Source organism: Struthio camelus, chromosome 3 (genome assembly GCF_040807025.1).
Source record: "Struthio camelus isolate bStrCam1 chromosome 3, bStrCam1.hap1, whole genome shotgun sequence".
Taxonomy (NCBI): domain Eukaryota; kingdom Metazoa; phylum Chordata; class Aves; order Struthioniformes; family Struthionidae; genus Struthio; species Struthio camelus.
In genome coordinates this window covers 116,664,102-116,676,921 of record NC_090944.1, presented here as the reverse complement: position 1 = coordinate 116,676,921, position 12,820 = coordinate 116,664,102, and the positions used below count along the sequence as shown (strand labels likewise).

At 34.6% G+C, this 12,820-nt stretch overlaps 1 protein-coding gene across 3 annotated transcripts in view; it reads right to left on the bottom strand.

Annotated features, from left to right (window-relative positions):
- Nucleotides 1–12,820, bottom strand: part of SPATA17 (spermatogenesis associated 17) — a 99,318-nt gene that overhangs the window by 17,916 nt on the left and 68,582 nt on the right. For 2 of the 3 annotated variants that reach the window (XM_068939866.1, XM_068939865.1), the window contains exon 9: nt 6,253–6,388. In XM_068939866.1, the coding sequence (XP_068795967.1) occupies nt 6,253–6,388 (136 nt within the window). Of the gene's footprint in view, nt 1–3,033; nt 3,081–6,252; nt 6,389–12,820 lie in introns of those variants that run through there. The other variant, XM_068939864.1, reaches the window with a different exon arrangement.

The following is a 12,820-nucleotide window of genomic DNA, read 5'->3' as shown; positions in this document are numbered from 1 at the left end:
TATGTTTAAACAAGAGACTTTAAAACATTTGAGTAATTTGTTCAATGGAAATTATTTAGAAAGATAAAACATACATCACATGTCCCTCAAAGAAATATCAGCTAAAGTTAGCTCTTACAAAGAAGCAAGTTTTTCCTTCTGTGTCACTAATATGCGAGTTGCACTATTACATGAGGAAGGTAGGCAAAGCAAGACATTTATCATCCAACAGACAAATGACATTGGATTGTTAGTTAGACAGTATAATAAGTACCATTTAATTCTCTCTTTCGAATCAATTTATTCTTCAAAGCCTTGGGTCATCATCAAGGGACTGCATTTTCCCATTGAGAAATTACAGAACTGAAAATCAGGTTTTATAAAATATTCAACTAGTTGCTCAAAAATCCTTACAAATAACCACTAGAATGGATTTGATTAGAAGAGTAGTAACAGTATCCTTCCTTAGGCAAACAATTTTACTGAATGGTTTGCATCTTTGCAGTCACTACTTTGTATTATTTCTTCAAAAACGTATTCTGCAAGTCATTGGTAACCTTCAACAGAAAGTTTTTCCAGCCTTTCTTTTCGATCATCCAGTTATTCATACATTCTTTTCTATATTTAGTTAAAACAGTAGCCAGGGATACATTTCAAAGATTTTAATCTGCTTCACAGTTTTAACCTTCCTTATGCACCTACGAAAATAATTTGAGAGATGGCCTATAGTTAATCATCATTTGCATTACACAAGAGTAGCATTTTCAAAGGAAGCCCTGCAGTTATGACCTTAAAGATAGTCTCAGAGTTAAAAATCTACATCTCAGGAACATTGCCAATGGAAGCTCTGAAAATGATCTTCATAAGAAAATGAATTTCTGTAAATATGACACAGTCATTCAGTAAGAAATCTGGAAACCTGATGTTTACGTCAACTGTCAAACATACAAGTTGTCATTTACTTTCCCACAAGACTGAATGGGTGCATCATATAATGTGAGATTATGTCTAATTCACAGGACATGGGGTGAATTATGTGTGGTGTCCCTATTGTTGGATTTGACACATTCTCACCTTTTGGAATATGTTTGCTACTCAACAGTGCATTGTGACATTTACCAAAAAAGGGCAAAACTTAGGAGTGATAAAGGTTGCAAGAGTGACTTTAAGCCAGTGCAGGCTCAGGGTAAGAACAAAAGTGGCAGAAAGCAGCCTTATCTTAGAATCAGATAGCTGATAACTCAAACTAAGGCACTGTTTGGAGCATCTGAATAGATACATCAAGTTATGCCAGCAGTAATAATCACACAGGAGCCATGTCATTGACCAGGGATTGCTGGAGTGAAACACACTTTGGCAACATCCCTAATAATTCCCCTAAAACAGAGTCACTTTTAGCTGTCTCATTATGTCAGCTTTTTGCATTGCCTACGAAAATGCATTGGGCTTGGACTGGGGAACTAAGAATTTGATACTCAAAATATGTGCTAGCTCTTCTCATTGTATGTTAGTAACTTCCGTCACAAAGCGCACTAGTAAATATGGCCTTAAAAGTTTTAAAACATATGTAATAAGGCTGATAATATAGATATGCATTCATTAGCAATATCATACTGTATTAAAAATATTATTTTGTAACTTTTTTCCTAATTAAAAGGACAAGAAAAGGAGCAAACTCCTTAAAAAATTGACAGGGAGTTGCAGTCTAAGTGAAAAAGATTAAAACTTTACGCATACATTATACCTATCTCAAGTACAATCAGAACAATACCTTAATGCTTTTCCTAACTTAAGGTTAAATGTAAACATGTTTGAGTCTGGTCAGGGACGGAAAATCATGAATAACGTATCAAAGAATTCTGCCATATAATGACACTATCCAATAGCCACACGACTGCAGTGCACATATTTATGTTTTTGGTCCCACATGGAATGGAGCTAGCTTTCAAACAGAATAATTTACTTATTTTTTATTCTTTTTCCCCTCCCAGTCATACTATGCAAAAGAAGAATCTGAGAAGAATTTGGAGGCAAATGCCTAGGCCACGCAGAAAAGTCATTCTCATCTTCTAAAGCACTGAGATTTTCAGGCTATATTATGTTGTCCTCATGGACCTTTTCTCACATCGCTAGAACTTAGGGCCCTAACTGATGACGTGATTCCACTTAGGCCATAATATGACTTACAATAAAAATCAGAGGCTAAAGTACGTATACATACTGGTCTTTAATTGTTTTATGTTTATAAATGCATATATCATTATATGATTTACTGAAATACTTCTGCAGTTTCCTATAATCTCATTTGAAGGAAATCACTATCAAACAAAATAGACTGAAGTCGTTAACTGTGCTTTTCTCTACATTGGCTGAATTTAGGCCTGTGATTTCCTGCCTCTGGTGACAGAGGTGGTGACAGATATGTAACCAACAATTATTGCCTGCTCTAATGGTTACACAATACAGTGTGAAAATGCCAATAATGTCTACTACAACCCAATTTCTACTGCTCCACCAAAAGTAGAAGTGTGTTGGTGGCAACTACACATGCTATTTTTCCTAGCCCAGCCAAAGCCAAAACAATTAGAAATATTTGAACCCGATACATGATTGATGATGGCAGTATTCTGTTAAGTGATTTCCACTCAATAATGTCTAATTATTTAATTATTTCCTGTTATTAATGGAATGAAAAAATTCAAAACAAACAGCTAGAATGACTGTTTTGGAGGAAGCAGATAATCATCAACTTATACACAGAGAAGTTTTCCCGAAAATTATATTAAGCTGGCCTGTTGAACTTGCAAGGCATATTTTATCCCAATCAATGTATAAAAGTAAAATTATCCATAACTAAGGCATGTTTCTCTGCTGTACAGTTCAGCTGTAATGATCCCCACACACTGCACTTGCACATCAATTATGATAATCATAATCACGGTCGTTAAGCTGAATGTTCATTATTATCAGGATGCTGGTGACAGCAGATTCAATCATCGGGTGCAATGGGCAGGCAGTCACAGTCCCACCCAAGTTTCTGCAGACAGCGTTGTGCCACATTAAACCTATGATGTGTTCCACATCCCACTCCATTCTAAAAGCTGCAGACGGTAAAGGTCAACTTTATGTTCTGTGCAATATGCTTAGGTTCTCTAAATTAATTCTTTGCAGTACTGGATATTTTTATGCTTTGTAGATAATAAAATTCTGTTTAGGGCCAAAATGCCTCTGCAAATAATGAAACAGTGATGCAGCCATACTGTAATTCACCTATAATAAGGCATCAAAGGAAAGAATCTAGCAGCAAAGAACTTCTTAAAATGCCACTTCCTGAATTTTGCAAATAAGAAAACATTAAACGCTGTCATTAAAGTCAGTTTCCTAAAATGCATATGCAAACTAATTCCAATACCGATTAAAAGCTGTAAGCTATCATTTGTGCTTCAGTAAATATGAACATATGTGAGTGTTTTGACAACTGAAAGACTAGAGTTAGTATATTTGATCCTGTGACTGTACAATTACATGGGACCTATCATTCTAAATTAAAATCAGAGTTGACTGAAGTTAACTATAGTTAACATAGAATTCTTGTGAGAAGTATCAGTATTAAAAAATGTTAACTATCTAAGGTATTCAAGGTACGTAGCAGTATGATATTATATAAATTTTAAAAATTAAAATGCTTGCATATTTTTACAGTAGTTTAAGACTGAGTAAACTAACTTATTTAATTTCCATTAGAACTACAGTATTTTAATTTCTTAACTTGTCTTTTAATTAAGAATTGGAATCCAACAGTTTTTCCTTTTGCTTAGTAACTTATCATAATCTGTTTAGATTCAAATAACAATTTTCAGATCATAACGAGATGAAAAGACACATTAGTAACTTTTCTCACACATATATGGTAATCATGTTCAGAGGAAAGCTATGCTAATATCCTTTCATTTTTCAGAAGAAATATAATAAGGTAATATTTTTCCTTGTTCATTTTGTTTCTAAAGTAATTATATAATTTACATACTAATCTTTATGTGATCTGAATTAAAATATATATATATATATTATATATATATATATATATATATATATAAATCTAAAGAAAATGCAATTAGAATGTTCTCACAAACACAAGGAAACTTTTTAATATATAATTTAAAAAAGACAGATAATACCAAATAATACCTCAGGGCCTCTGATCCAGTCATCACTGAACTGATGTTTTGGGAGAGCTTTTACTATAGCTTGTATGATTAGCAATGATAAGACAAACTTCTCTGGTACACTACTGTAAGAAGCTGAATATATATCCTGGCAGGGTATTCAGCCATTTAGTTTGTAATAGAAATTGCACTAACATAAATATCACTTCATGGGAAATTCAAACAAGGGATGTGTTTCACAGATATAAACCATTAGGCAAAAGTCTGGTTGTTTTTGGTAATATTTCGACATGGAGCTTGGCGCTTCATTAGTACAGGATAATCTTGGCCATAGTACTGATATACACAAAATTGGAATATATTTGTGAATCAAGAAAATGTCACAGAGCGTTCTCTTAAATGCAACAGTTATGAAAGCATGATCTCGCACCTGTCTCTATATGACCTCCACTATTAAAATATGGCAAAGAGGTGGAGCTTTTAGTTTCTTACTGGTAATAATGACCCATAAAAGCAGCAGGTAAGTTAAAAATAGCTCTTTTCTTCTTATCTCTCTGTTTAGGTAAGTGGCTCCTAATTGAAGCTTCACATTGATTTAGAATTGGAGTTGGAAAGCTGGATGTCATGTTGGGTTAATATATACAGCTATTCACCTCCAGAAATTCAGCTTGAAATCTATCCAAGATCACAAGTAATATGAGTTTGGTGGTCTCAGCTACGCCCAAAATTTATATGATATACAATAACCTTCATTTTGTTTGATACCATCATCTGAGCCTGATCAAAAACTGCTGAGAACTGGAAAAGGCGGAGTCCTTCTGGGATGAGTAGCATCAGTAAATATTTTAGCTTATTTTATATAACATGCTTATGCTGTCATCAGACTGCAGTCAATAACATCTTCCAACCTTTTTTTAAAAGATAAAGTCAGATATTTTTGTTTGAATGACGTTCTTTGTATCTCTATTTGCAATGCAATTTTTAATTAAAATAGCAAAGTTTTATTCCGATCTGATTTTTAAAGCTTAAAATTTTGAGAAAAAGTTCTAATCTTTAAAAAAATATATATTACTTATAACAAGCTCCAAGGAGTTTAGTCTGATATATTTACAAGGGTGAGTTGCTTTCACGAAAATAACTTATTATATCTTATAATGTGAGTATGATACTAATACAAAAAGAACCAAAGCAAACACATACACAATCTCATATTAGAACATGGTTTTGGTTATTCTTCATCCTCTTTCCCTAATTCTACACTAGTGTAACATCCTGAAGGCATACGATTCCCTTTTCATGAAATTCCATAAAAAAGAACTGAATCTGGTTTAGCATGAGTAGATACATGAAAACTTTTCTTTCTCGGTTTTAGGACAAGTCCAGCAAGAAGTTCCACAAGTTCAGAACCTTTTACTTCCTGAAGTTGACAAGAACCTAGAAAAATAGCTGAGAAGCAATAGTTTAATTGTCTTTTTTCTATTTTGTGCTTTGTGAATGATGCTTTACGTGATGGAACCTTGTAAACTTCTGAAAACCCATACAATAGTGGATTCCTTCCACTGAGTATTATCTATATATTGAAAGTTCTGAGAAACGTCACCTCTCGTAGTACTACAAAAATAGAAAAATGTGAGATGCCGCTGACAAATCAGGCAGTTTCATGATAATATCTTAAAATAAATATGGCTCCTCGTTCATTTTTAGAATTTTTTTAAAAAATACAAGAACACGATTTGTTACTTTTTTCTCCAGTTTTTGCCACAATTTCTCAATGAAATAATTGCCTTAACATGGAAGAATAAATACGTCATATGTCTTAAATCGGGAAAGGCAACAAGTCTTTGCAAACCTAATCTAGTGTTGGTTAGATTAAGCATGCTCTCAAATCCTTGTCTTGTAAGTGAGAGAGGTGTTGAATGTCCTCAGATTTAACTTACCAGAAGGACAATCAAGGAAGCTTGGACTCATTAAATCAACTCTAATTAAGTGATTTTATAGCATGTGACATAGCATTCAATGATCTCTGGATCAGTCCCAGATTTATTTTGTTCTAATACAGTAACAATCTAAAAAAAGTAACAAAGCTTTAATTTTTGCAGTGACTTACCTTGTCTGCTATCCACTTCTTAGGCTGTACTTCTCGGAAATGTTTAATTCCGTAAGTTTCTTGGCCATATTTACTTGATCTATGAACTGATGGGTCATACTTCTCATTTTTATGATATGAAGAAAATGGTAAAAATCTGAAATTTAAGAATATTTAAAAGTCAGTGTTACTCTACACTGGATGCCACATGATTGATGAAATCATAGATACCCATGCTACAGGATGATGTGGACATATTTTCCTGTCATTTTCCACTAACTTCTGAATATTCCTCCTCAGTGTAGGAGAACTGGTGCAATTTCTCTTCTAGCTGTTTTGAATGAAATTTTGAGCAAAGAGCCATAGAGTTTCAACAGGATAAAAGAAAGACTTTTTGTGTAAAGATACAACACTGCATTATCAGGTGATTTCTTTAGCTGCATTTGCCCTACCAGCTGGCGGGGTGTAGAGATGGAATGAGCAGGATTCAACTTGCTGAGATCTGCTGTGCCTGCAGAACTGCATGTAGACACCTCAAGTCTTAACTGGCAATTAAATCCATGCCACCTGTCAGTGGCAGGCATGCACCACACATGAGTGGAGAGAGCTAACTTCTGGAGAACCTCACATCCACGTTATAAGTGGTCTACCTCAAATGGCATCCTAACACATAACCTTATCCTGATGATTCTGTCAGGAGGGAAACATTTCAAGTGCACCAGTGGTGAACTCTGACACATAATTCCATGTATAAAACAAGGTAACTTTGCATCAGAAAGAACTTGTTCTGTACACTAAAATAAAAGATGCATCTCTTGATGTCCATTAACCAAAGCTCAGTCTAGTTTAGAAATTACACCTTATACAGTAAGGTACCATTTTTTCACTCTTAAGCAGAATAGAAACTTATTACACAAATAGGACTGTTGACTTCCATGTATTGGTGGACCACAAAGCAAAGCAATGGTTTCTTTTGAAATCACAAATTGTATACTTTACTCACAAGTTATCCTCATGTCCTAATCTCAAACTCTCACAGCCCAGTTCCCTTCATTAGTCATACTGAGGGTAGACTCTCTGCTAATAAACTGCCACTGAATAGTAAAGCTCTAACTACTCAGTTTGGGCATAGGGGGCACTCAGTTTTCAGACAGATGTCCCTCACTCTCACAGATAACTACAGGTTTTCTGGGTAGGTTCCACATCAAACTGTTTAGAGGAAGGAAATAGACATATCTAACATATAAAGGGTCTGCAAAGGACCCTACAAAGATTTTTGCAAACTCAAAATGGGATTGAGAAGAGTTATTATGAGAGCAAATAGGTACATTTTAATATAAATTAAACTCTTGTGAATGAAGTGTATCATTGCTGGTATTCTGAAAAAGCAACAGGTGGTCTTTACTCTGCAAGTGTGGTATGAGCTAGAAGAATGATTATATAGTAAAATAAGAAGTATGTTTCAGAAGTTTAACACATCACTTTAACTGTCACAACAACAGGTGCTGTTAATGCTGTTAATAACCTTTTTCTAGTTGACAGTTTTTCAGAAGTTCAGAGTCCCTGGGAGTTAGTCGACAAGTTTCTTATAAAGATGAGCAATAAGAAAAAAAAATTTTCTTTCTGTCTCTCAGGTGATAAATAAATTCATAAAATGATTTATTTGCAGTTGCCAAACCATTAGCAACTGTTTGGTTTTTAGTTTTGTGGAGTTTTTTTTAATTATACACTTTTCTTTCCTCTTCCTAAAAAATGTATTTTAAAATCTTGCCACCTATATCAAGTACCATTAACAAATGTCATATAAAGTTAGCAAACAAAAAACACTGAGTTAGCAGACTTAAATTATACAAAGCCATAGTAGCATGTATGCGATCATGGGAAAGGACACTCTCACATAAGACAGATTATGGTACTTGTAATGCTAATTTTCACATGGGATGGACATCACACACACACAAAAATTAATGTGGCCCCAGTGTCCCAGAGAAAACATTGAAGGTGCTGTGAGCTGGCTGCTCCACTTGCAGTTTTTATCACTTCTGAATTGCATTTTAATAGTACATTTTTCTTCTATTCAGACATGAAAGAAAATTGGCTTTCTCAGGGGACTAGATAGCTGAGAAGACAAGGGTAGCAGTTTAGGGATTTGACGATATATGCATAGAATTTAGTTAAGCCATAACATTCATAATTCAGCATGAATACTGTTTCTGTAAAATTTATACACAAAACAGTAAAAAATTTTCATGAGAAAAGTGGAAGATAAAGTAAAGGAAAACAATAATGAGCCCCGTTTATTCTATAAAATTTACAATACAGGGTTTGATCTTACTATGGAGGAGTTCAGCTTTGTCTTTTTGGTATAACATTCAGAATAATCTATGTTCTAACTACCATAATTCCAAATATAAATAAATACATATTTTTTCCAACACCTTAAGATGCCACAAACAGTATGATATACATGCAGTTTTGCACAAATTTGATCTTCTGCATTCTACTGCATATCTCCTTTAATACTGTAAATCAGAATATGTCTTAGAGCTTTGAGTGCATATCTAGGCCTGAGAAAACAAACAAACAAAAAGTAAAGCAACTATTGCTTTCTGAGACAGAATACTGAACATCAGAAAACATTAAAAATGAAATAACACTACAAAAAATAATGGTGTAGACTAGTACAAAATAATCTGAAACTTTCTTTTTCTGCTTCTGTCCACAGTTCTGCTATCCAATCCACGTGAGCAGATCCTTACAGGGATAAGGATCTAACTACAGAAGAGGATCATATGTTCGCAAATTCAATGTCCGTTTAAATCAAGCAAGACTCTTCATTATTCAGTGTGCATAAGTTTTTAAAAAGAACACAAAAAAAATGTGTTAATATTAAGTAGGGTAACCAAATTAATGAGAGTCATACAAAAGTCATTATATCTCCACAACCAATAATAACAGTAAAAACTAATAGCACTGCAACATACTTTAATAATGGTATTGTGTTTTGTACTTTATATATACACCCGACACAGCTTTTCCCCCAAATTAATGACAATACGTGCTTTGAATGTGACAGAAGAGAGTGATGGAAGAAAACTAAATGCAGACAATGGTATGATGCTATTAAAAACTGCACAAGTATAGACTTGAACAGTTTTATACAAAACGCTCACTCCAGTTAGATTCTTATATCTAGCATTTAACTTTCCATTGTGATTTAAGTGTAAATTCAGAAATTCTTGAAGCTCCAAAAGCCGGCAGTGTCTGTGGTAATTTAGGCCAGATATGGTTTTGCCAGGTTCACACTATGCTGAAGCTAATTAGAGTAAAAAGATACAGAAATCTTGACTTAGTAGGCAATCCTGGACCTGACAGTTGTGAGTTGTATGTACTTAACTTTTGAAAAATATCTTTGATATCTGCTGTTAAAAAAAAATAAAATGAAGATTGCTTTCTCTCTCCCTTCCCATAGAATGAATATTCTATCCTGCACCTCCCTTGCTACTATTAATTTCATTTTTCCATTCCTTCTTTCCCCTATCTTTTGGCCCCCTCATTCTCTTTCTTCCTACAACTTATCATCCGTCATTTTTTCCCTCTGTTCTGTCTCTTCTATTCTATTCTATCTCACTATTTTGGCAGAAGATGGAAGAGGCCTCTTAGGCTCTGAAGGTTTTCCAGGTGGCCTGACAGAGATGATAGAAGGAGCAGTAGATACTAAGGCTATTGTGCCTATGGCAACGTGAGAGGAGCGATACAACTTCCTCACCTTAAATAAGTCCATGAACGATTTGCTGCAAACAAACTATGCTTTACTACCTGGCATCTGTGAATCTTCTTTTATTCTTTTTTCCTCTAAATAAAACATGTAATGAATTTTAACCTTTAAAATTAGGCTAATATATGAAGTCATCGCTCTATCTAATCCAACAATTTCTTTATCTTTCCACTGACGGAAAAAAGGAAGAATTACAATGGCTTTCCATAGTAAAACAACTGCAGCAGGCCAGCCACAATTTAGTTCATAATGAATTCACATTAAAATCAGAGTGTTATTTACAATATAAAGACAGCATAACATACTTAACGTATCTAGTCCGATTGCCTCTAGTGCAATATTTTTTCCACAGGAAACTTTTTAGATCCATTATCACAAACATTGTCCAAAATAGCATGCTAAATAAATATTGGTATTTTTTCAGTGACCAATAAATGATTTAGTATCCCATGGTCAGTAAATCTAAGAATTCTCTGGCCTTTTTTGTTTAACTCATGTCTGCAGTAAAGTAGCAAAGAAAAACATAGTCTAGTTCTGGTAGGCAGTAAAGGAGATCTCTTCTGCAGCAAATTCTGAAACTTCTTAATTATACACAGACTTATTATCTGCATCCCCAGTGTTATAAAGTACCAGAACTTCATTAGAAAAATTAAGATGGAAAAATGAAGGCGCTACTTTGTAAATTTCCACTGGAAATTAGCTGGAAGAAGCAGAGGAATACTGGATCAAAAGAGGGTAATCATGCTTAACTGTGCCCTAGAGCACCCGCATGTATAATACGATTTGCACAGTAACTACCTCTCCTATTACCGCTTGTTTGGAGTATTCTGTGTTAATGGGGTTAGCTAATTTAGTATTTTAACTTAAAAAGACTCTGCTGATTAATAAATGTTGCACACTGTGCTAGTAATTAAAATAAATGGAAGAGTTACAAATAGAAGTTGAATTGTTAAGAAAACATTATCTGAAAATATATGATAATCCCTGTTTATCATAATACAATAACAGTCCGGAAAATATGCAAATTGCTGAAGTTGCAAAGCATATGAAAAAGTAAGTATAATTTGAAAAAAGTTTTCAGATGTGTTATATTTGTATGACATAAAATGTAGTAGCCATTTTCACTGCAGCTAAGTCAGAAGTATAGTAAGAGATGTTATAAATGTGGAAATGAAAAGATTTAAAATGCTAAATGTTATCAATCAGTGCAAAGTGACTTACTTTTTAAATTTTATTCCCCTTAATACTGGGAAGCTCATAACACTGATTCTCTCCAAGTAGACAGCTTATTTGGATCATTAATTTTCTGCACATATACCTTTAGTGGACTGCATTGTTTAGCACAGAAATACCTAAAGTGGTTTTAAGGGAAAATATTATCTTGCTGAGAATAAGCCCGCAAGGATGTTCGTGCTGCAACACTCACACACCTTGTGAGAGGCAGGGTGTGCAAAGCACTGTTTGTACTGCACAGAAGTGAACCAGCTTGTTCAGGAGTAGCTTGGCTGTTCCAGCACTGAACACAGACACAGCCAGAAGCCGAGATGACTTGCCTGATGGCACATCAGAAGTCTACAATAAAACAGAAAACTAGATCTCTGTAGCTTCACACTACTACCAGTTTATCCCTATTCTATCACCACACTGCACCTCATTCTGACATATTCTGTCTTTATAAAGATGTTTAATGGGATACTTCAAAGCATCACACATGTTACCTGACACAGATTTCAGCACAGTTAATAAAAAATAACCTACATTTCTGTTCTTTGGAAAAGTAGGCCAGAATGCTCCTGCATGCCACTGAGTAAAGAACTTTTCATACTTAGTCATCCAAATCTATTGCACCCAACAGTGGGTATCTCAAACTAGACACTAGTTTAAGTGGTCATTCAATTTCTTATTCCAGTCCATCTGGAGGGGGAATCACTTCCTTTGTGTGAAAATGGTACAGTAAGGCAGGAACAGATTCAATTACATGAGAAAAAGAAATCATTCTCATTAGGCTAGACTATCCAGTAGATCCTTCATTATGAAACAGGGAATTCCAGCATAAGGTGTAGAGGCAAGCACAATATTCTCTTGTGTTCCATTTGTACTGCCTCTGCCTGTCTCAACCTTTATCATAGCTTTCTCAATTAGTTCTTCATTTACCAGAGGCAAGAGCTTTATTAGAGCTTGAGACACTTACAGCAAACCACGGAAAATAACCCTTATAATTAGAGGTGAGGGGAAATTCTGAACATTGTCTTCAGAGTACAAAATTGAAGGTATGCAATATCGATAATTTTCATATCTTAAAAGACATTATACCACATAACAAATCATGCTGGAAAAATACAGATTTCAAGAATTCAGTTGATGTCATCTTATGCAAAAACAAGCTTTCACAACAAAAACCATATACTTTCTCTGTTCTTTCTCTCCATATTTGCTAAAATAGAAGACTAATCAGCATAGGAATCACTACCGGGAAGAAACACATTCCCAAAGTACACAAATACATAGAAAGAGACAGAAATTTGTCAGTTCACAATAGACACAGCTGAGAAAAAAAAAAATACTGTAGGATTTGAGTAACCCTTTGTTGACTCCTCCCTTGAGGCCAGCATTCAACACAGCAGCTGCAGCATTACTAGTGAGTGTTAGTCCTGATGATGACCTGCAACTCTTGTCATCACCTTCTCAAGGTTACAGATGTGACCCTCATATGGCTGGTTGAATCTGAAGCACATACACAACGATCACAGCCTGAACACACTGTGCATTTAGTGTGAATGACTCTGAGAATCACTGGTGTTAGGACACTGC